Raw genomic sequence first — 22,202 nt, 5'->3', positions numbered from 1 at the left:
TCTGTGGAATTTTCAAAGAATTATGATAGACTCATTATTTTGGTATAGTTGACATTAGGTTTATGCAGTATTTATGTTATGAAACTTGGGAGTCAAAAAATGTATTAATAATCTTATGAGTGAATCTAGTTTTGTTTCAGTTTTCACATTTTGAAATGAATTCTGATGATGCAGGCCATTTGATAGTTTATCAAAAAAATCTGTCAATATAATTCATATTTTTACTTTTTGTAGCAGATCTCTGCCCTTTGAAATTGGAGCTCCACCTTTGTTTTTTGTTTTGGTTGGGAAATTGCTTTCTAAATGTACAATATGGCAATAAAACCAACTAAAATTTATCATGTTTTGAGAAACACCCTTCATGTAATTAAGACATACAGATGTTTGTCATGCTTATTATTTGCTTTGCTTTTATTCTGTCATTAAAATATTTCCCAGGATTTTTTTTTTGAACTTTAGACTTCCTTGTCTTGTCTTGTCTTGTCTTGTCTTGTCTTGTCTTGTCTTGTCTTCTCTTCTCTTCTCTTCTCTTCTCTTCTCTTCTTTTTTGATTGAGTCTTGCTCTATTGCCTAGGCTGGAGTGCAGTGGTATGATCTTGGCTCACTGCAACCTCCGCCTCCTGGGTTCAAGCAATTCTCCTGTCTGTCTTGGCCTCCCAAGTTGCTGGAATTACAGGTGCCCGCCATCATGCCAGGCTAATTTTTGAATTCTTAGTAGAGATAGGGTTTCACCATGTTGCCCCGGCTGGTCTTGAACTCCTGACCTCAGGTGATCCAACTGCCTTGGCCTCCTAAAGTGCTGAGATTACAGGCGTGAGCCACCATGCCTGGCCTCTAGACTTTATTTTCATATTGAGAAGAGGTACTGTTACCAGTAAGTCTCTATTTTGCCTGAAAAAATACCAGACTCTGACTTAAAAATGCTATACTAAGGTCTTGATTGGTCTCTCCTTAAGAATAACCTTATTTATGTATTTATTTGTTTTTAGTAGAAATGGGGTCTCACTATGTTGCCCAGGCTGGTTTCAAACTTCTGGGCTCAAGTGATATTCCTGCCTCAGCCTCCCAGGTGCTGGGATTACAGGCATGAGTCATGGTGCCTGGCCTTCTTTTCTTTTTAAATTGATGATTTTATTTTCTGTGAAATTATTTCCTGATTCATTATCTGTAAGTATTTCTCTGAAAGTTATTTTTCTCACCCCCTTTGGACTGTTTAAATTAGTCTCAATAAATATTATAGATGTATTATATGTTGATAATTGTTCAGGATTGGGGGTTCATACTGCCTTCTCTAATTATCTATATTTTTGAAAGCTCCATGATACCAACACAATTCGTTATACTCTGAAATAAAAATTAATTTGGCAAAGAGGGAATATGCATGTTTATCAGAGCTTAAGAAAAATTGCCCTAAAGACATTTGAGGGTGATTTTGCTTAGTATACCTTATAACACATGTAGAATTCAAATATCTCATTAAAAAATTAATTTAACTTTATTTTAAGTTCTGGGACACGTGCAGAACATGCAGATTTGTTACATAGGTAAATGTGTGCTATGGTGGTTTGCTGCACCTGTCAACCCATCACCTAGTTATTAGGCCCTGCATGCATTAGTCACTTATCCTGATGCTCTCCCTCCCCCGTTTCCCCAATACGCCCTAGTGTGTGTTGTTCCCTTCCCTGTGTCCATGTGTTCTCATTGTTCAGCTCCCACTTATAAGTGAGAACATGTGGTGTTTGGTTGTCTGGTCCTGCATTTAGTTTGCTGAGGATAATGGCTTCGAGCTCCATCCATGTCCTTGCAAAAGACATGATGTTGTTCCTTTATACAGCTGCATAGTATTCCATGGGATATATGTGCCACATTTTCTTTATTCAATCTATGATTGATGGGCATTTGGGTTGATTTCATGTCTTTGCTATTGTGAGTAGTGCTGCAGTGAACATACTTATCCATGTATCTTTATAATAGAATGATTTATATTCCTCTGGATATATACCCAGTAATAGGATTGCTGGGTCAAGTGGTATTTCTGGTTCTGAGTCTTTGAGGAATTGCCACACTGTCTTCCATAATGGTTGAACTAATTTCATCCCCACCAACAGTGTAAAAGCATTCCTATTTCTCTGCAACCTTGCCAGCATCTGTTGTTTCTTGACTTTTTAATTATTGCCATTCTGACTGGCATGAGATAATATCTCATTGTGGTTTTGATTTGCATCAAGTGTCTCATTTTTTACAGCTGAGAAACACTTTATTTAAGGTATTTTATATGGTTTTCTCCCTTTTACAGAATGAAACAGTGATTCAGAGTGCATATAAAAGCCTCATACAACACTTGGAAGAAAGAAGGATTTTAGCATTAGCACCTCATTTTGAACATTTGAAATGGAATGATATGATGGAAGAGGTATTAACATTTTCATTTCTTTAAATAAAAGTTTGATAGAATTTGATAAATGAGAACCAACTTTTGATTAGTTCAGTCCTTAGACCAGACTAAAGGGTGCCATATACCTCCTTAGTACATGTATATTATCTGAATCTTAGAATGTCATGCTCTCAATGTACCTTGAATTCATCGGATGGCATATGTAATTTTATATTCATTTCTGGGAGCCATATTTTAAGACAGACTCTGCAAAACTAGAAAGTTATAGTACTTAATGCAACAGTAATGTTTATTTTCCATTATTCAAATTGAGGAGGGCTCTAAGATATCATTTGCCATATAAACAGTCAAAATGTGAAATTAATTATACCTTAAATCTAATTTTCTGATTATCTTCTCAAACTATGCTTTATACTACCGTTTATCGTGATAGATTACTAAGCACCTCTTTCTTGTTTTTTTTTTTTTCTGATTCTCAAATGGTAAAAGATAGTTGCATGAGAAAGTTTGGAAAAAACAGAAAAGTAGTGAGAATATTCATAATTCCACTACTTGATATTAGCATTTTAATGTATATTTTTATGTAACTGAGGACATACTCTGTGTGTGTGTGTGTATGTGTGTGTGTGTGTGTGTGTGTGTGTGTATAGTTTATATATGTGTTTTTGGTGTTTTTTCTTATTTTTTCAGACAAGGCCTCACTCTGTTGCCTAGTCTGGAATATCGTGGCACAGTCATGGATCACTGCAGCCTTGACCTCCCAGGCTCAAGTGATCCTCCCACCTCAGCCTCCTGAGTAGCTGGACCCACAGGCATATGCCACCATGCCTGCCCAATATTTCATTTTTATTTTATATAGAGATGGTGTCTCACTTTGTTACCCAGGCTGGTCTTGAACTCCTGGGCTCAAGTGATCCTCCTACCTTGGCCTCCCAAATTCTTGGGATTATAGCTGTGAGCCACCATTCCCAGACTGTATATATATTTTTAGTGTACATTTCATTAAGATTAGTACATATTTTCTTGTCATTAAGAAGTTTTCATAAATGTAATATGAATTTTACATATTACACTTATGTGTAATACTAGACACTTAAATTACTTCAAAATTTTGGCTGATATAAATAATGTTATAATGAACATTTTGATGTATACATTTTTTGTATACATATTGGATTATTATTCTGCTATGCTAAATTCCCAGAAATTCAAAACTGGATCATAAGGCATGAACATATTTAATGATCTTGATGGATGTTGTCAAAGAGCTTTGCAGAAATTCTATATCTACCTGTACTTTCATCTTTAATCTGTCAGAGAGGTGACTCACTGCACAGTTTTCAATGTTGCATGATATTATTTTTAAAATTTTGATATTATTGATATTTATAACAAGCTAATTATTGTTTTAACATATATTTATCTGATTTTTAGTAAAATGGAATGATTTCATTTTTATTAATAATCTATTTCCTCCTTTGTGAATCAGTTGTTCATGTTTTACTAAATCTTAATTTCTTATTGAGTTATTTATTTCTTTACATATTTAGGTTTTCATATTTCTCTGCCATATTGATTGTAATTATTTTTTAATTTTCTATCATTAAAATTATACATTTTTAAACTAAACATTTAAAGTTCTGTTTAGTCAAATCTATACAGTCATTTTCTTTATGTTTCTTACAAGTAAGAGCACTTCTGAGTAAAAGAATATTTCTAAATAATTTGACAGTTGAAGAAATTTCTTTTTTGTTAGGCGTGTCAGACTCTATTTCTGCTTCAGTGCCTATGTCCAGAAGGATCGGACATCCAGCGTGTTATCTGTGTCACGTCATGTTCACTATCCTTGAGAATGTACCATCATCATGGCTTAGTAAGTAAAAAGAAGGCAGCCGCCGGGCAGAAAGCTGTCATTCATCAGGTGTAACTGGTGTAGCTTCACTGGTGGCATCAGGTTCTCCACTGTTGACATACTCTTGGTTTCTGATGGCCATTTTCTTCATTAGGAATTTAGCTCCTTCCCACACCAAGTTATGTGTATTAAATAACAAAAAGGAGAGAACAATTAGAATCTGTATAGATAAGAAAATATTATGTTACATAATTTAGTGTTTTTCTTAAAATACAATGTACGGTAAGTTTTATCTGGTGTTTCGCTTAGTAGTTACTAACCCAGTTCTAACAAACAGAGAAAGGGAGAAGGAAGAAGAAAAGAAACAAATTGGAGGAGGGGCCCCCCTGTATGCTGTGTTTCAGGCTCTTTGTGTTACCTGACACCATGTAATCTGACGACGACTTTTCAGTAGAGCAATGGTCGCTCTCTCCTGTCGATTCAAGACTTTGAGACCAAGGCTTCCCTAACCTACCTAAAATCACATGGTAAAAGGCAGCCTAAATTTTGACTAGGGTGGTTGGCTCCACAGCTTGTAATGATTCTGCTCTGTTAAGCTGTGTATTTAAAAGAACAGTTCTGTTGTTGTTTATTAGTATCACTGAGACTATAGAGAACCTGAATTTGTATAATTGTTTTCAGCTTATAGGGCCCTTTAGGAATCTTGAGGAACATAGATTTTCCGCTCTACTATATGCATCCCTGCTTGCATAAGTACACACATACACACACACAGACACACACACAAAGTTTGTATGCAGTCTAGATATCAGTGTGTTTCAGGCTGAAAAACTCTGTTCTTAAAACAAACAGCAATAAAAGAAATAGGAAAAAGAAAGAAAGAAAAAGAAAAAAATGTGACTGTACAGGGCTCAAGAAATTAGTATTCTATAGGAGAAAATTGTCCATTTCTTAAATCTATCGGCATGATATACTTTGTGCATGGTAACACATGCCAAAAATAAATATATTTGGGGAGAGAGAAAAAATAGACATGATATCTACTGCTATTGATCACACATATCTTGGAAGGCAATTTTAATGTCCCTTTGAGATAACTAGAGAAATTTCAGACCTCTAGTCTGAACCACCAACTCAACATTTTCACTTGGATTTGTGATAGACATCTCAAATTTAGGATTTCTGGAACCAAACTCCCCAAACCTGCTCCCGCCTCACTCTTCTCCTTCCCAACAAATGACAACAATACCCTTCTAGTTGCTCAAAAAAAAAAAAAAAAAAAACCAAACAAACAAAATAACTTAACTCTTCAGGAGCACCATAGAGAATAGAGAGAGCCGTGAGCATTTTGTGCTTCTTCCTTCTTGATTCTTTCCTTAGTTTGAATTTCCCATCTTTGATTTTCTCTTGACTGATAACACATTTATTAATTCACTTAGCTAAGGATATTGATTGTCCAATGTGTGCTAATAGCTGCTTTCAACCTACAAAACTGGGATGTTATGAAGACTAGCTAATAATAGGTAATACTTAGGGTTTACTATGTATTGGTGATATTCTAGATATTTCACGTGTCTAATCTCATTTAGTTTTTCCAGAAACCCTATGAGAAAGTATACTGTTACTATCCTGATTTTTTACATATAGGAGAACTGACTCATGCAGTGTCTTGACTGGAATCAGTTTTCAGAGCCCAGATCCTGAATTATTGTGCAATAGTCTTTAATGTAGGAGACAGAGCACTCCAGTATTTTAATTTAGTATGTAATACAGTAGATCTTAGCTATGTAGATTTCTCTAAAATTGTGACCTTGAATAATTTTTGAAGATAAACAGTAAAAAATGAAGAACTTAAAAACTTTACATTATTTCAGCATGATTGTCAGAATTTTAAGGGCATACTTAAAAATGATAATTACCTTAATATATTCACTTTTATGGTATGCTGAAGATGTGCTGTGAGTGGGAGTGTGAATAGCACAGATCATAGGGTTCTGGGTATAAAAGTTGATTTCTCATAAAAGTTCATACTGATTAATTTGCTTCTTTCTTACATGATTTAGAGATCGATAGGGACCACAATCTCATTTGAATCTCCTTACTGTATTTTCCTAATTGTTTTTGGAAAAATATTTTCAGTATGACCATGCATGATATTTTTAGTGATTCTAATTTTAAAAAATGAACATGTTGAACCCAAATCAATCTCCTTGTAATTTCAGTTACCCCTAATTTTGCTCTATGAAGATACCCAGATTAAGGTGTTTTTTTTTTTTTAACCTTCCAGGTGATAACCCTTTTGTAAATAGGTCTGAAGTCTGCCACAGGAGCTGAAACTTGACCATTTCCTTCCCTGATTTCTCATTCATTATGTGTTACAGATAGATTGCCATCAGGGATTTCTCACCCTGAAACTGCCATGGGTTTGTGGAAATTATTCTTCACTCTCTGAAATGACAGAGCATTTTACATGGGACTCCATCAATGCTCAGACCTCAGGGTCAGGGACTTCCTTTGCTGCCAGCTCATTTAAAGTCCAGCTTCACTGAAAATCCTAGGAAATGCATTATGTAAACTACCAAGCCTGGAGCTTTCCCTCCCTCTTACCTACTTCTGTATCAGTGCAGCCAGATTTTGTATATGCGGAAGGGGACTTTCTCACAAATGTAGATGTAAAACTTTGAAGATATGTATCTTCATGGAGTGCCTATTTCAATGCCATTTCACAGCGTGACATTGTGGCTATTCTCAGCTTCTTTATTGTACACAGGTGCACAGTAATTGCCTATCCCTGCAGGAGGTGGAAGATTTCTGCAGACTGCGTTGCCTCTGTGTGGCTTTTCAACTCCACTTACCCCTTTCTCAGAGAGCTTGTTCTCGAGTCATCACATACTCTTGGCTTTGGGACAGTGATTATTTCTTAAAAATGGTAAACATATTTTATTATTTTGTCTGAACATGAGAGATGAAAACCATGATCACCTTTAAAACAAGAGTTATATTGGAATAATGCCAGATCTAATTAGCTGATCAGTCAAGGTCCTATTTTCAACAACTTTTATTTTTGGTAGTGTAATGAGGAAAACCACAATATATCTGTTTTATAGAAGCATGAAAGCCTTCCTCTTCTTCCTTCTTATCTCTGATGAGATCTTGTTTTTATATATTCAGTCATAGAAAATTGATTGATATTGTATTCTCTTTGTAGAGAAACTCAGGAAAAGTGTTTATGTATTTATTTTTTCTGTTTATAATAAAAGCGTATTAAAAGAAAGTTAAATATTGAAGCAAAATTAATAATATGTATTCCTAACCCACTGCTCAAATTAATACTGTTAACTGTTAATATTTTGGTTTAATTTTCTTCATTTTTTGTTTTAGGGCATAGTTTTTGTTTTGGTTGCAATCATACGATACATGCTACATGTTATTTTATTGTAAAAATATTTTCACTTTTGGTTAGCATAATTTTTTAAATGTTTAATTTTTGTGAATACATAGTAGTTGTACATACTCATTGAGTGTGTGAGATGTTTTGCTACAGGCATGCGATCCCTACTAATCACATCGTGGAGAACGGGGTGTCCATTCACTCAGGCTGGTTAGCATAATTGTTATGGCTACTAAATATGTTTGAGTGATCGTATTGTAGTTTACTTAATCATATCTCTGTCAAGGAACATTAGGATCATTTGAAACTTTTGTATCGTAAATGCTACTGGCCTTGAGGCATTTTGTGTTTAAAGTTTTCCTTTTAATTTGTAATGAACTACTTCAAATAGATTTTCTGAAATGGGAAAAGAGATGATAAGCCAAAAAGATGCTGAAAATTTGAAGATCTTGATAGATACTGTCAAATTGTTATCAAAGACATTTTAAAACCAATCTGTCAGGCAGCAGTCCACACACGTTTATTCAGTACATATTCACTGTGATCAGCACCAAGGAAGGAGTTGAGAGAAATACAAACTCTTATCTCTTCTTCTTCCATGGAATTTCAGTTTGCATTATTGAGTAAACAGTAAAATGATTACAAAGGTGCTGATGGATATGAAGGAGGGACTAACGAAGCTTTGGAAACTAATGATTAAGAGACACAACCCAGTCTGGAAAGGCTGACCCCTCTGAAGGGTAAAGAGAAAGTGAAATGACTCATGTTCTGAAGGATGAGTAATGGTTAGCTGGGGGAAGGGAAGAGCAAAAGGTTTTCAAGAGAGGAAGTAGCGCTTGCGAATGCCCCAAGGAGCTGAGATACGTTTAGTGTGACCAGAGAGGAGAAAAGCTGATGAAGCTGAGGAGGGGGTAGAAGAAAAATCACTATAGTACTTGTTGGCTTTGTTAAGGACTTAGGAAATCCTAAGAGTGGTGAGAAGTGATTGAAGGGTTTCAAGCTGAAATTGACATTTTTGTTTAAAGGTTCTTTGGCAGAAGTGCATAAAGCCCATTGTGGACATCCAAATATAGACATGAGGAAACCACCCCGGTGATCACATGGTGATGATGCTAACATGGTTAAAATGTTGGTGGCAATAGGAACAAATAGAAGTCGAAAATGAAAGAGTTCTTTAGTTCTTCAAGGCTTTGAAGCTGACAGAGTTAAGGAATAGGCTATGAGGCAGAAGGGAGAAGGAAGAGTCAAAGATGACTTTCTGGTTTCTGGCTAGGCCAACTGTGTGAATGCTGCCACTGTAAGAAGAACATTCTGAGGAGGAAAATAATGAATTTGGGAAATAGTGAGTTTGAGATGGTGGCAATGAGACTTCCAAAGGAAATACCTAAAAGGCAGTTTCAGTATTCTTTGGACTGGGAATAAAAATTTGGATCAGATATTTCAAAAAGAAGGGAATGGTTTATTAGTGTTAAATTCTGAAGATAATATGAGGATGCTGACAGAAAATTCAGTGACTTTAATAGCATGAAAGTCAAGGCCAATTATTATTACTGTTTTGAGACAAAGTCTTGCTCTGTTGCCCCGACTGGAGTGCTGTGGCATGACCATAGCTCACTGCAGCCTCAACCCCCCAGGCTCAAGTGATCCTCCCACCTCAGCCTCCCTAATAGATGGGACTATAGGCACACGCCACCATGCCTGGCTAATTTTATTTTTCGTAGAGGCAAGGTCTGGTCATGTTGCCAAGGCTGGTCTCGAATGCCTGGGCTCAAACAATCCTCCTGCCTCAGCCTCACAAAGTGTTGGGATTATAGGCATGAGCCATGGTACCTAGCCTAGGCTAGTTATTATTAAGAGCTGTTTTGGTAGAGTGATGGGGTACAAAATCTATGGAATATTCAACAATAATGAGTGGATGGTTATAAAATAAAGGTAGTGGAGGCAACTCTTTCCTTGGAGTTGGTCTTAGTTCATCTGTATTCTTTTTTTTTTTTTTTTTTTTAAGGGAGACCAGAGTTTTATCATTACTCAATTCAGTCTCCCCTGAGCATTTGGAGATCAGAGTTTTTAAGGACAACTTGGTGGGCAGGGGGAAGCCAGTGAGCCAAGAGTGCTGATTGGTCAGGTCATAGATGAAATCATAGGGCGTTGAAGCTGTCTTGTTGCACTGAGTCAGTTCCTGGATGGGGGCCACAAGATCAGATGAGTCGGTTTATAGATCTGGCTGATGTCAGCTGATTCATCAAGTGCAGGGTCTGCGGAATATCTCAAGCACTGGCTTAGGTTTTACAATAGTGATTTTATCCCCAGGAGGAATACTGGGGAGGGTCAGAATCTTGTAGCCTTCAGCTGCATGATTCCTAAGCCATGATTTCTAATCTTTTGACTAATTTGTTAGTCCTCCAAGGGCAGTCTAGTCCCCAGGAACGAAGGGGGTTTGTTTTGAGAAAGGGCTGTTCTCATCTTTGTTTCAAACTATAAACTGTAAGCTAAGTTCCTTCCAAAGATAGTTATAGTTCAGCCTATACCCAGGAATGAACAAGAACAACTTGGAGGTTAGAAGCAAGGTGGAATTCTTTAAGTCAGATCTCTTTCACCATCTTAGTCATAGTTTTGCAATGGTGGTTTCAATCCCTCCTTTTGGGTTTTATAACATCTTAATCTTAAGGTCTTGGCTAAAGAAGATGGAAAAAGGGCAAAGACTGCTCTAACTTCTTCCTGCTCACCAGGGGTGTAGTGGGGGTAGGTGCTGACCCCAAAGTGAGAGAAATGGAATCATTTGCAACTGTCTGAATGTACTTATGCAAGCCTGTGGGGGATTCCAGGACCTACATGACGAAGGTGTTAGTATTGTCAGCTATAGTTTTAGTACCACATTAAGGGAACAGTGTACTATAAGGTAAATTATGAGTACTAGGATAAGCAGTGCAATTCCTAGTTTTAAAAGTAAAGACATGAAAGCATTAGTCTGGAGACTTATAGATCACCATCTGTAATCTTTGTGGTTGTAATGACTTTATCATTCCACCCAGAAATGTCCCTTGTGACCTACCTTACAGGGGGTTAACCATGAGTATGAAATTATTCCATGACTCCCTGCTAATAATGTTTTATTTTTAATTTGCAGAACAAGTGGTGTGAACATTTCATTTTAAGCAACTTAAACGTTTTGGGATGCTGGAATCTGAATTTAAATCATGTTTCTGACTTGTATGATGAACAATTGTTAAAGAATATTGCCTTTTACTATGAATTTGAAAGTACTCAAGGTAGTACCTTAATTATGTATTAACATTATATCATAAACAAATTATATAAAACCCTTATAAATTTTCCATTACATACCACAGCAACATTTTTGTTTGTTGAAAACCTTTGTTTGTGTGTGTACATACTTTTTACGTATTTTATTTTTACTTCACTTAATAGCATTTGAAAATGAGTTTAATGCTATGACATAATATTGTTATATTTTTATTTAAGTGGTAGATGCATATTTTATAACACTTACTGTAATTAATATAATCCTTTCACTATTTTTGAACATTTAAGGATGTATTGCATTTTTCCTAAAAATAAATAAAACTGCATTTTGGTACATACATAATTTTTGCCTTCCTTTGAATATTTTTATAGAGTAAGTTATCTAGAGTGGCTTACATAGTCAGAGAATAATAAAACGTTTCAAAACATATCTTTCCTAAATGAACATTATTGAAGTTTGTTGGGCTTCTGGCATTTAATTCCCTTAGATGACAAACATTTGAATAAACTCACTGCATAAAATGTAGCAAATTTTACTAGTTTTAACAAAATTCTCACCCTCTCTATATTCTGTAAACTCTTTAAAAACTTGTTTTTAAATTAGTTTTTAAAGTTGCAAGCTTATATGTAGCATATTGTTCTTCATTATTTTAGGAAATAATTGTATATTTATCATTAGCATTATTTAATAAGGACTACGATTAAAACGGTGATGTTCCTTTGTTAATTTTTTTTTTTAGCGGGGAAGGGTATCTCAGTATGTTGCCCAGATGGCCTTGAACTCTTGGGCTCAAGTGATCCTCCTGCTTCAGCCTCCTGAGTAGCTGGAACCACAGGCCCATGTCACAGGAACTGGCTCTGCATTATATTTAAAGAGAAAATGACTTTAAAAAACTACTGTCATAGTGTCATGACTAATTTTCATGCATATATGTAACTCACTCTAAGTTTCCATATCTGATCATCTTCCCAGAGCTCTATGAATTTATTCAAAAAAGATGCTCTGTGTGTGTCTGCATGTATATGACTTTTAAGATTTTAATATTTTTTATTGTAATGCAGAACCACATTTGAATTTGGGAGATTCCATTAGGAGGGATTATGAACACCTGTGGAATGTTGTGTCACACCTGGTTAAAGAATTTGATGTTGGAAAGTGTTTTCCTCTGAGAACAACAAGAAGACCTTTTCTTGGACAAAAGAAATCAGTCATTCAAGGTATTAAATGGGTAAATTAAAGTGGAACAAAAGCATGTTTTTCCTGAACAACTTTTAGAAGCTCTAATAATTCAATTGTTCCAAGTGTAAATAATTTTCCTTCACTGTGCTTTCTTGTTTACCGCTTAATTGAGGTTTAAGATACATATAATAATGTGGTTAAAGTAAACCAGTGTGCACAGTAAAGTCTGGTGAAATTTTACACAGATATATACATCTGTGTGATAACCACCCAGATCAAGAGAGAGGCCATTTCCAGTACTTCAAGAGAAAGTTCGTCGTGCCACTTCCCAATCCATCCTCCCCCTCCTGTCATCTCTTTCACAGACTTCAATACAATTTCTTAGTTTTGTCTGCTTTGAACTTTGTTGGGATGGAATCGTATAGTGTATATTCTATTTTTTTTCCTGTCAGTATAATGTCTGAGACATTCCTGCCTGTTGTATTTACCATTATGCTTAAAAGTTATTGCTGTGAACTGTCTCTTTGTATGAATATATTACACTCTGTCCATTTGGAGCATTTCCTAACTATTGGCGATTGAATTGTTGAAGAAGCAGTAAAATGATTACAAAGCTGCTGATGGATATGAAGGAGGAACTAATGAATGCTGTGGGAACTAAAGATTAAGAGACACAACCCAGTCTGGAAAGGTTGACCTCTCTGAAGAAGTGAAGAGAAGTGGAATGAGTCATGGTCTGAAGGATGAGTAATAGCTGGGGGAAGGGAAGAGCAAAAGGTTTTCCAGAGGGGCACGGTACTTTAGAATTCCCCAAGGAGCTGAGATATGTTTAGTGTGACCAGAGAGGAGAAAAGCTGATGAAACTGAGTAGGGGGTACTTGTTGGCTCTGTTAAGGACTTAAGAAATTGTAAGAGTAATGAGAAGTGATTGAAGGGTAAAACTGTTATGAATATTCTTACATATAACTTTAGGTAGATATATGCATTTATTCACTTCAAGTGTATACATAGAAATGCAGCTTTATGAACTACTGTCCAAATATTTTCTAAAGTGATAGTTCCAAGTTAAACTCCTACCTTCCATGTGGGCATTTTGGAATTTTAGAATTGCTTCCCAGCCTTGTCAATCTCTCTTTTTTTTAATGAGACAGAGTGTCACTCTGTTGCCCAGGCTGGAGTGCAGAGGCACCATCATGGCTCACTGTAACCTTGAACTCCTGGCCTCAAGCAAACCTTCCACCCTGCCTCCCAAGCTGTTGGGATTACAGGTGTATGCCCAGCCTATTGTTAGTCTTTTTTATTTTGGCCATTCTGATGGGTGCGTGGAGGTAGCTCCTTGTGGTTTTAATTTGCATTTTCTTGGACTTTTCATCTGTTATTGGCCATTTGAATATCCTCTTGTGAAATGCCTGCTTATCTTTTGTCTGTTTATAAAATACAGGTCATGAGTATTTCACAAGTCTGTGATTGATCTTGAATTTACTTTTGTCTGGTGTAAGAGGGGTTATTTCTTCACCCTCTGTTCTCTTTGATAAGTTTATCCTTGATCCTTGTTTATCCTTGAACCAATATAAAAGTTGATTATGATAGTTCTGTAAGAAACTTTGGTTTTGGTAGTGTAAGTGCTCCAACTTTGTTCTTTTGAAGATTGTTTAGTTTATTCTGAGTCCTTTGCATTTTCATTTTAAATTTTATAATTGGCTTGTTAATTGGTAATAATAACTTGCTGACATGTTGATTATTGTCATATTGAGTTGAAGACCCTTTTGGGAAGTGTATCAGTTAGGTTTCTACCAGATAAACAGAACTAGTAGGATACATCTATTAAGAGATTTATTGCAGGGAATTGCCTTACCTGATTATAGGGACTGGCTCGGCAAGTCCAAAATTTATAGGGCAAGTCTTAAGGAAGGAGAGGCTGGAACTTTGGGGCATGAGCTGAAGCTGCAGGTCACAGGTGGAATTTATTCTACTTCAGGGAAACCTCAATTCTACACTCAGGGACTTTGAGATGATTGGATCAGGCTCATCTAGATTATCTAGGATAGTCTTCTTTACTTAAAGTAAATCGATTGTAGTCTTTAAGCCCATCTACAAATACCTTTACAACAACAACCAGATTTGTGTTTGATTGGATAACTAGGGAACTATAGGCTAATGAAGTTGACACCTAAAACTGACCATTTCAGTCTACCTCTTATCATCTGAGCACCCATATACATATCCTTAAACCATACTTAATCTCCCAATAAAGGCACTAACAAAACCACACTTGTGCTTAACATGATACAACTATCCTGCGTACAACCAACAGCATGTTAACTCTTCCTTCAAAAGATAACGCTAAGTTCTTGGGCAATTTTCACTCTTCTACTTTGATATCCTGTAACCTAATACTGTGATACAAAGCATACTTTTATGACTACATTGTACGTAAACTGATAAAAGAAGAAAACAAAAATGCCTGCTTAATAGATATATTTTCAAGACAAAATAAGGAAGAAATGCCCCTAACTATTACAGTCCTCATTTCTGCAACTGGTCACATGGTCATAGCTGGTATTTATGACTGCCTCCTCCTCCCATTACCTATTCCCTACACCCTTTGCACCAGCAAGCACCTAAGCTGGTCATGGTTCTTTGCCTGAAGTCCTCCTTTTCCAGGGCCGCTGTCACAAAGCACCACAAGCTGGTGGCTTGTAGCAACAGAAGTTTATTCTCTTACAGGTCTAGAGGTTAATGTCTGAAATCAGATTGTCTACAAAATTGATTTCTTGTGGAGGGTCTGATTTAAAAGCCAAACTGTAAATGGAAAAACTAAACTTTGTAAAATATTTCAAAGAGGTTTATCCTGAGCTATATGGGTGACTGTGGCCTGGGGAAAACACAGTCCCAAGAAGTCGTGAGTAAGTGGCCCTGAGGTGGTTGGGTTACAGTTTGCTTTTATACATTTCCGGGGGCAGGACTTACAGGCAAAGACATAAATCAATACATGGGAGGTATACACTGACCCCAAAAGGCAGGATATCTTGAAGCAGGGGCTTGCAGATTATAGGTAGATTTGGAGATGATTTCATTTGTAATTGTTTAAAGGAACAAAGCTTTGTCTAAAAACTTGGGGCCAGGCACTGTGTCTCAGGCCTGTAATCCCAGGACTTTGGGAGGCCGAGGTAGGTGGATCACAAGGTCAGGAGATCAAGACCATCTGTCTAACAGTGAAATCCCGTCTCTACTAAAAATGCAAAAAATTATCTGGGCATGGGGGCAGGTGCCTGTAATCCCAGCTACTTGGGAGGCAGAGGCAGGAGAATCACTTGAACCTGGGAGGCAGAGGTGGCAGTGAGCTGAGATCGCGCCACTGCACTCCAGCCTGGGTGACAGAGTGAGACTCCATCTCAAAAAACAAAACAAACAAACAAATAAACAAAAAACTTGGAGTCAGCAGAACGGTTTAAGTTAATACCAGGAGTCTGCTCATCATCATGTGATGTTCTGCCAGAGTCAGGTTATCAGAGCAAGTCACGGTATACTGAGTCATAGTGGCCTGTAGGGCGCATGATGTCACCTTTGGCATGGCCTTAGGTCTTGTTCATGATCTTATTGCCACAAAGAGTTTGTTCTGTCTGTCTTGCAATCTCTATTTTAACATTAATGCTAGTCAGTTTTTGTGTCTAAACTGCAAAAGGGAGAGGGGTATAGTGAGGCCTATCTGACTTCCCTTTGCATCGTGGCTCAGAACTCAGTTTTAAATGTTTCTCTGGAGTAACCTTGGCCATTAGGGGGTCCATTCAGTTAGTTGTGGGGGTTGGGCTTTGGATTTTATTTTAAATTTACAATCCCATGCCTCTCTCTCAGCTTCTGGCGGCTGCTGGCAATCCTTGGTGTTCCTTGGCTTGTAGATGCATCGCTTTCATCTCTGCCTCTCCCTTTACATAGTGTTCTCCTTCTCTCTGTGTGTTCCCTCTGGGTCTGTGTGCAAGATTCTCTGTTCTTATAAGAACAGCAGTTATTACATTAGGCCTCACCCTAATCCACAATAACCTTATCTTAACTTGATTTCATCTGCAAAGACCCTATTTCAAAATAAGGTCACATTCACAGATAGCGGTAATTAGGACTTGAACATGTCTCTTCAAAGAACACAGTCCAATCCAATCCTTTGTCCCTTAAGGGTACGGACCCATAGAGTACTGTTTGCATTGGGTTGTTGTAGTTTTCCATGGACGTTAATCACATGGCATGGTAGTACGAAGGGATGTACTACGGGATCCTTAAGGGATCGCCTGAATTCTGGACATACTTTTTCTTCCCCCTCCATTGAGTAGTAGCAGCCCAATGTCCCCTTGAGAATCAGGATCAATCACAGCAGCCAGCACAATAACCCTTTCCTTTGCCTGTTGATTCAGAGGCACAAGGAATTCAAAACGGCAAGATGGCAGTCCTAACTTCTAGTTCAACAGAATCATTGTGTCTCCTGGTGGAAACATTCCTCTCTTTGGAACTAAGATCTCTAAACAGAACATAGGGTTGCCAGAACAGAAAGCAGAAATTTTGCTAGCATATCACTTAGGGGTAATAGTTTGTGGAGTCATCCCTTTTCTATCCCTGGAATCCTGATTTTGTGAATTATGCCTATAATTCACAAACAACACTATATGTTGGACACTAATTCAGAGCAGTTACAGCCTTCTGGAGAACGTTGCCCCAGCCTTCAAAGTATTTCCACCTAGCTCACACTGTAACTGTGTCTCTAAAAGGCTGTTAGACTATTCTACTGAGGCAACTGCTTCAGGATGATGGAGAATGTGGTAAGACCTGTGCATTCCATGAACATAGACCCACCGCCACACCTCATTTGCTGTAAAGTGAGCTCCTCGATCAGAAACCATATTGTGTGAAACACCAAGATTGTGGCTAAGGGTTCTAGTAAGTCCAAGGATGGTGTTTTTGGCAGAAGCATTGCATGCCGGGAGGTAACTATATCCAGGGTAACTGTCTATTCCAGAGGGAATGACTCCTTTCATGAGGGAAGCAATCTAATATAATCAGCCTGCAATTGTGTCAGCCTGGACATGTTGCAGGGCCTTCTCTTATTCTTGGCTCCAATAAGAACTAGCAGCTTTTCAGGTCACTTGATAAATAAGCCAGAATAGCACACCTAAGTGAGAAATATGTTGCCTTCCAAATTCACAAAGGCCCACCAGGCATTATACTTTATTTTTTATTATAGGAGGGGGCCAGATGCAACAACTTCCCTTCTCCTAAGAAAGGATATCTTGCTATGGCCCGTACAACTGGACTCCTACAAGTTTTGCAGAGGTGGAACATCCTTGAATTTTTGTTCCATTCCTTTTCTACCATCAACAAATTTTGCTGAGATGGAAATTATCTGAATTTTTGCTGAATTTATTTCCTATCTTTGACATACAAATGTCTTATTGGTATGTCAAGTAGTGTCCACTTTTTAATCACTGGATCCGAGCAGCGTAATATCAACTATGTGATGGACTAGTGAGATGCTTTGTGGAAGAAAAACTTTTCTTCCAGAAAAATTCCCTGGGGGCTAAATTATGACATAGGGTTAGGGTAGGAGAGTGAAGGTGTATTTTTCTGGCCTTCCCAGCTGAAAGTAAAGGGTTCCTGGTGGTCTTTATTAACAGGAATGGAGAAAAAAAGCATTTGCCAGCTCGATAGCTGCGTACCAGGTACCAGGAATTGTATTATTTTGCTCAAACAACGAAACCAACCCTGGAACAGCAGCTGCAGTTGGAGTCATCATAGGGTTAAATTTACAGGAATCTACTGGCAGTTTCTAGAATCCGTCTGTCTTTCTGCATAGGCCAAATAGTCACGTTGAATGTGGATGTGAGGAAAATCACCACTCCTGTATTGTTCAAGTCCTTAATGGTGGCGTTAATCTCTGCAATCCCTCCAGGAATGCGGTATTACTTTTGGCTTACGGTTTTTCTAAGTATAGACAGTTCTAGTGGCTACCATAAGCCCTCATTCCATAGGTCAGGGAACCAACCCGGGGATTTGTTGAGTTGCTGGGTATGTCTGTCCCAGTTACACATTCTGAAACTGGTGAAATAACCACACAGTAGATTCAGGGACCGACTGTGAGATGAACTTGAGAGAAAACTTCATGAGTCACCTGACGCTCCACAAGCCCTTACTGACTGGGGGGTGGGAGGTTGGGGGCACAGTGACATTTTGGGTCGCCTGGAATTAGTGCCAGTTCAGAATCAGTATCCAGTAATCCCCTGAAGTCAGATGATTTTTCTCCAGTGGACAGTCACTCTGATAAATAGCAGTAGGTCCCTTTGAGGATGACTGAAAAAAGATGAACAGTATGAGTTTGGGCAGTGGAGCAGGGTCCTTCTTCAAAGGGTCTCAGCCTTCTCTCCAATCAAGGGATTCTGGGTCTGTAACGGGGCTTAAGTTTAAGAACTGATTAGGAGCCATGACTTGTGATTTAAATTAGGCATTTGTTCACTTTCGTTAGAACTCTTTCTCATACAGATCAATTTAGAATTTAGTGGAATGCCCATCTATTGTTTTTCTCTAGGAACACTAAGACCAGCTAGCCAATGCTGTAGGTTTCTGTGAATCAGACTATTCAGATTACTGCTTAGACTTTGCCGTCCATTATGGTAAGCATAACTACCTTATCTTTAGTGATTAAGTGCTGCCACTTGGCCCCTGCCACCCCAGAATTGAATTATCCCTGTTGCATTTAGGGAACCCAGTTTGCTGGTAGCATTTCCCACTGCAATTTCTGACTTACACAGTAGAGTAACCATGGAGCTATTCCAGAATTCTGGGGTTCCCCTTACAATTTTATTTCTCATAGTTATGGTGGAAGGTGTGTCCTCTGCACCCTTATGGGTTGAATGAGCAGATCTTACATGAGAAGTCACTCTGACCTTCCAATCTCTGTAAGCCTTTGGATACCTTAGGTCAATCACATGTCCAATCGGAGTTTCAGAAGCAGATAATAGAGACATCAGAGGAAGAAATATCCATAGATAATGACTGAAAATAATTTTTTTTTCTGATTTAATGAAAGACACAAATACCTGGAGTTAGGATGCAGAAATGAGTCTCATATAGGACATACACATATACACATTCACGCATCTATGCACACAACGCACACACACACCCAACTAGATACATTATAGTGTAACCACAGCATACCAGAAACAAAGTTCTCTTAAGAATTAGAAAGAAAACAGTTACCTACAAAGACATAAATTGCTAGTAGACTTCTCCACAATAACAATGAAAGCAAGATGGTAATGAAATAATATCTTTTAAGTAATGAGACAAAATAATGGTTGTTGGGGGATAGTGTAACCAGCGTAAATATAACTTATGAATGAGGAAATAATATAGATATTTTCAGATGCATGAGAACTGAGTTAACTAGCATCATATCCTCATTAAAAATATTTATATATGATACAATTCAGGAAGAAGGAAATAGTCCCAAGGGAAAGTGAGAGATGCAAGAAGAATGCAGGTGGGAATTGTGGATACATTGGCAGAAGGATATTGCCCAGAATTTAGGAATGAGGAAGGAGAAGGATTGTATTTTTTCATCTATAGTTTTGAACAAAGCTAAATTTAAAAATTACTCTAAAGAGTATTTGTTGATACATAAAATACTTTTATTATTAATTTTTTCCTATTTTTGTCATTTTCATGGAGACTTTTATGTAGGTGAATTCTGAGTGATGCTTCTTTTTTCAAGTGCTGTTATTACTATACTGTGACTCATTATTCATATTGTGAAATAATAAAAAAGAATAAGTATTTGGAAATGGAAAACCTACCTGTTCATCTATCTAGTGATCTGTTACCATCTACATACATATGTAAATGGCTATATACTAATTTTTAGTATACTGGCTTGCTATAACATGTTTGCTTTGAGGAATATCTCATTTGGAAGCTCTAACTTGGTAAACTTTAATAAAATTTATGTAAAACATTGTGCATTTGAAATTTTAAAAATAATGTTCAAAATTCATATCGGATAGTTACACCTTTCCTCTCAAATTTGTATTTGTTTTCAGAAATCTCCTTGGAAAAGATGCCTAGTGTGGGTTTTCTTCCAATGACATCTTCTGTAATTGATGAATTTGTTGGAGATATGATGAAGGATTTGCCTATTCTAAAGAGGTATAGAGTAAACGAAGTACCTGATTTAGTGCCATTAACTCTCAAATACTAGTGAAATGAATGACTCATCAAAATGTCTATGTAATATATCATATCAGGATATGGTAAATTCTATATAATGTGACTATAATACATTTAAGTGATTGTAACATCTAGTATGGCAATATGATTTGAACATTACTATATAAAAATCTATGTTATTTTGAAAATATAATAAAATTACTTCAGCTATAAAGTTTACTTCATAGTTGTTGATATGGATGTGACTGTTACAAGAATGACAGAAATTCAGGGGTTTTATGTCTCTGAGATTTTGTGACCCATATTATATCACAAAAATAGAAAAAGAGATTTTTTGATTTCTATATTATAGCCTGAAGTTTGTGCTAAAATTTGAAAAACCTAAAATTTAAAAAAAATTATTTATTTATTTTTACAGTGATGATCCAGTTGTTCCTTCACAGTTTAAAGAAAAGACATCTGATGAACTTTTGCACTGGCATGCTCAAAGACTCCTTAGTGACGACTATGACAGGATCAAATGTCACATTGATGGTGAGCTCTGTAACCACAATAAAATAGAGCTTATACGAATTGCCTTTGCTGCTCTTTTTATTAACAGTGAAAAGGCATTACACATTATATTTTGAATGAGATCTATCTATATATTATATATAATACAATATTTTGAATGAGATCTCTATATACAATATATACTATATATACACATGTATATATACACACACACTATATATATATACAATTGAAGAGGCACTGTAGGAAGCATGCTGTCTGAAAAAAATCCCACTATATTATCTGGTGTGCATATGTACGTATGCATGCAGATATATCTGTTAATTCAAATAGACATTTATTAATCTTTTAAGGACATACATATGCATGGTATTGTCATGAAAATATCAGATGCTGTTTAAGTGGGAAAGATAGTTGATGGTTTTAGGAATCTGTCTATACCTTGAAGTAAATATGCTGATACAGCCATAGTCTTCCTAAAATTTTAGCTCTTTTCCTGCTAAACTATTGTCTAGTTGATTGCATGCTGCTAAGTACCAGCATAATTGTGCCCATGAAAACTCAGTAATGAGGAGGGGTTGAATCTGCAAAAAGTAAAGCCATGAAACAATTAAAAATGGGTCGTAAGGAAAGAAATTCATGGATCTTTTCTTCCTGGTTCATTCTTTTAGTGTCTTTCTCCAGTCCCATGTTTATTTCCACCCATTTCAGAACTAGTAAAACTTTTCAGAAGGATGTAGAAATAAGTCAAGTAAGCATGCCAATTGCATATAGGAAGAAGTCTGTTTATTTAAGTGTCTTCCAAGATTCTGCATGGTGTGCTTCCAGAGTGGTTTGATTTGTGATCACATACACAAACACAGAAAAAGCAACAACATCCAAAACAACAAAACGTCAGCTTATTTATTATATCTTTTACGTTTGTAAAGAGTGTTCCTAGGTCTCAAGTGAGTCTAAACTTGCTTCCTGGAATTTTCTGTCATTTGAATTTTTGCATGGTGGAAGATAATTGGTATCAGCATCTGTGAACTGCAAGCTCCTAAATATTTGTGACCAGAAGTAGAGGTTTTCCTTTTTAGGAATGCAAACAGAATGTTTTAGGTCTGGGGTCAACAACCTTTTTCTGAAAGGTCTAAGTAATAAATATTTTAGGCTTTGCAAACCAAGAGACAAAAAGTGAGAGCATGATGTAGGTACTAATATAATCATTTAGAGTGTAACCAATTACAAAAAAATGTACTGATCAGATTTGACCATGTGAACCTAGTTTGTAGACCATTGTTCTAGGTGAATGTGCTATTATACTGTCCCCAACCTGCCTCTTCTTCTCTTCTCCTGCCAAATGACAGGGGGCAATGTCCATGCACTTGGAGCGGGACATTAGCAGAGCTTTGTCTTC

General features: G+C 36.9%; 1 protein-coding gene across 13 annotated transcripts in view; it reads left to right on the top strand.

The window, feature by feature from the left end:
* The window catches only part of DDX60L (DExD/H-box 60 like), a 119,544-nt gene that overhangs the window by 20,726 nt on the left and 76,616 nt on the right, over positions 1-22,202 (top strand). For 12 of the 13 annotated variants that reach the window (XM_030918211.1, XM_030918206.1, XM_030918198.1 and 9 more), the window contains 7 exons: positions 2,297-2,413; positions 4,152-4,268; positions 7,018-7,176; positions 10,766-10,907; positions 11,965-12,120; positions 20,164-20,269; positions 20,709-20,824. In XM_030918211.1, the coding sequence (XP_030774071.1) occupies positions 2,297-2,413; positions 4,152-4,268; positions 7,018-7,176; positions 10,766-10,907; positions 11,965-12,120; positions 20,164-20,269; positions 20,709-20,824 (913 nt within the window). The remainder of the gene's footprint in view (positions 1-2,296; positions 2,414-4,151; positions 4,269-7,017; positions 7,177-10,765; positions 10,908-11,964; positions 12,121-20,163; positions 20,270-20,708; positions 20,825-22,202) is intronic. The other variant, XM_030918201.1, reaches the window with a different exon arrangement.

The sequence above is a fragment of the Rhinopithecus roxellana genome, chromosome 2, assembly GCF_007565055.1.
Source record: "Rhinopithecus roxellana isolate Shanxi Qingling chromosome 2, ASM756505v1, whole genome shotgun sequence".
In the NCBI taxonomy this organism is placed as follows: domain Eukaryota; kingdom Metazoa; phylum Chordata; class Mammalia; order Primates; family Cercopithecidae; genus Rhinopithecus; species Rhinopithecus roxellana.
Note: the sequence above shows the minus strand (reverse complement) of the source record. Positions and strands in the feature narration are given on the sequence as shown.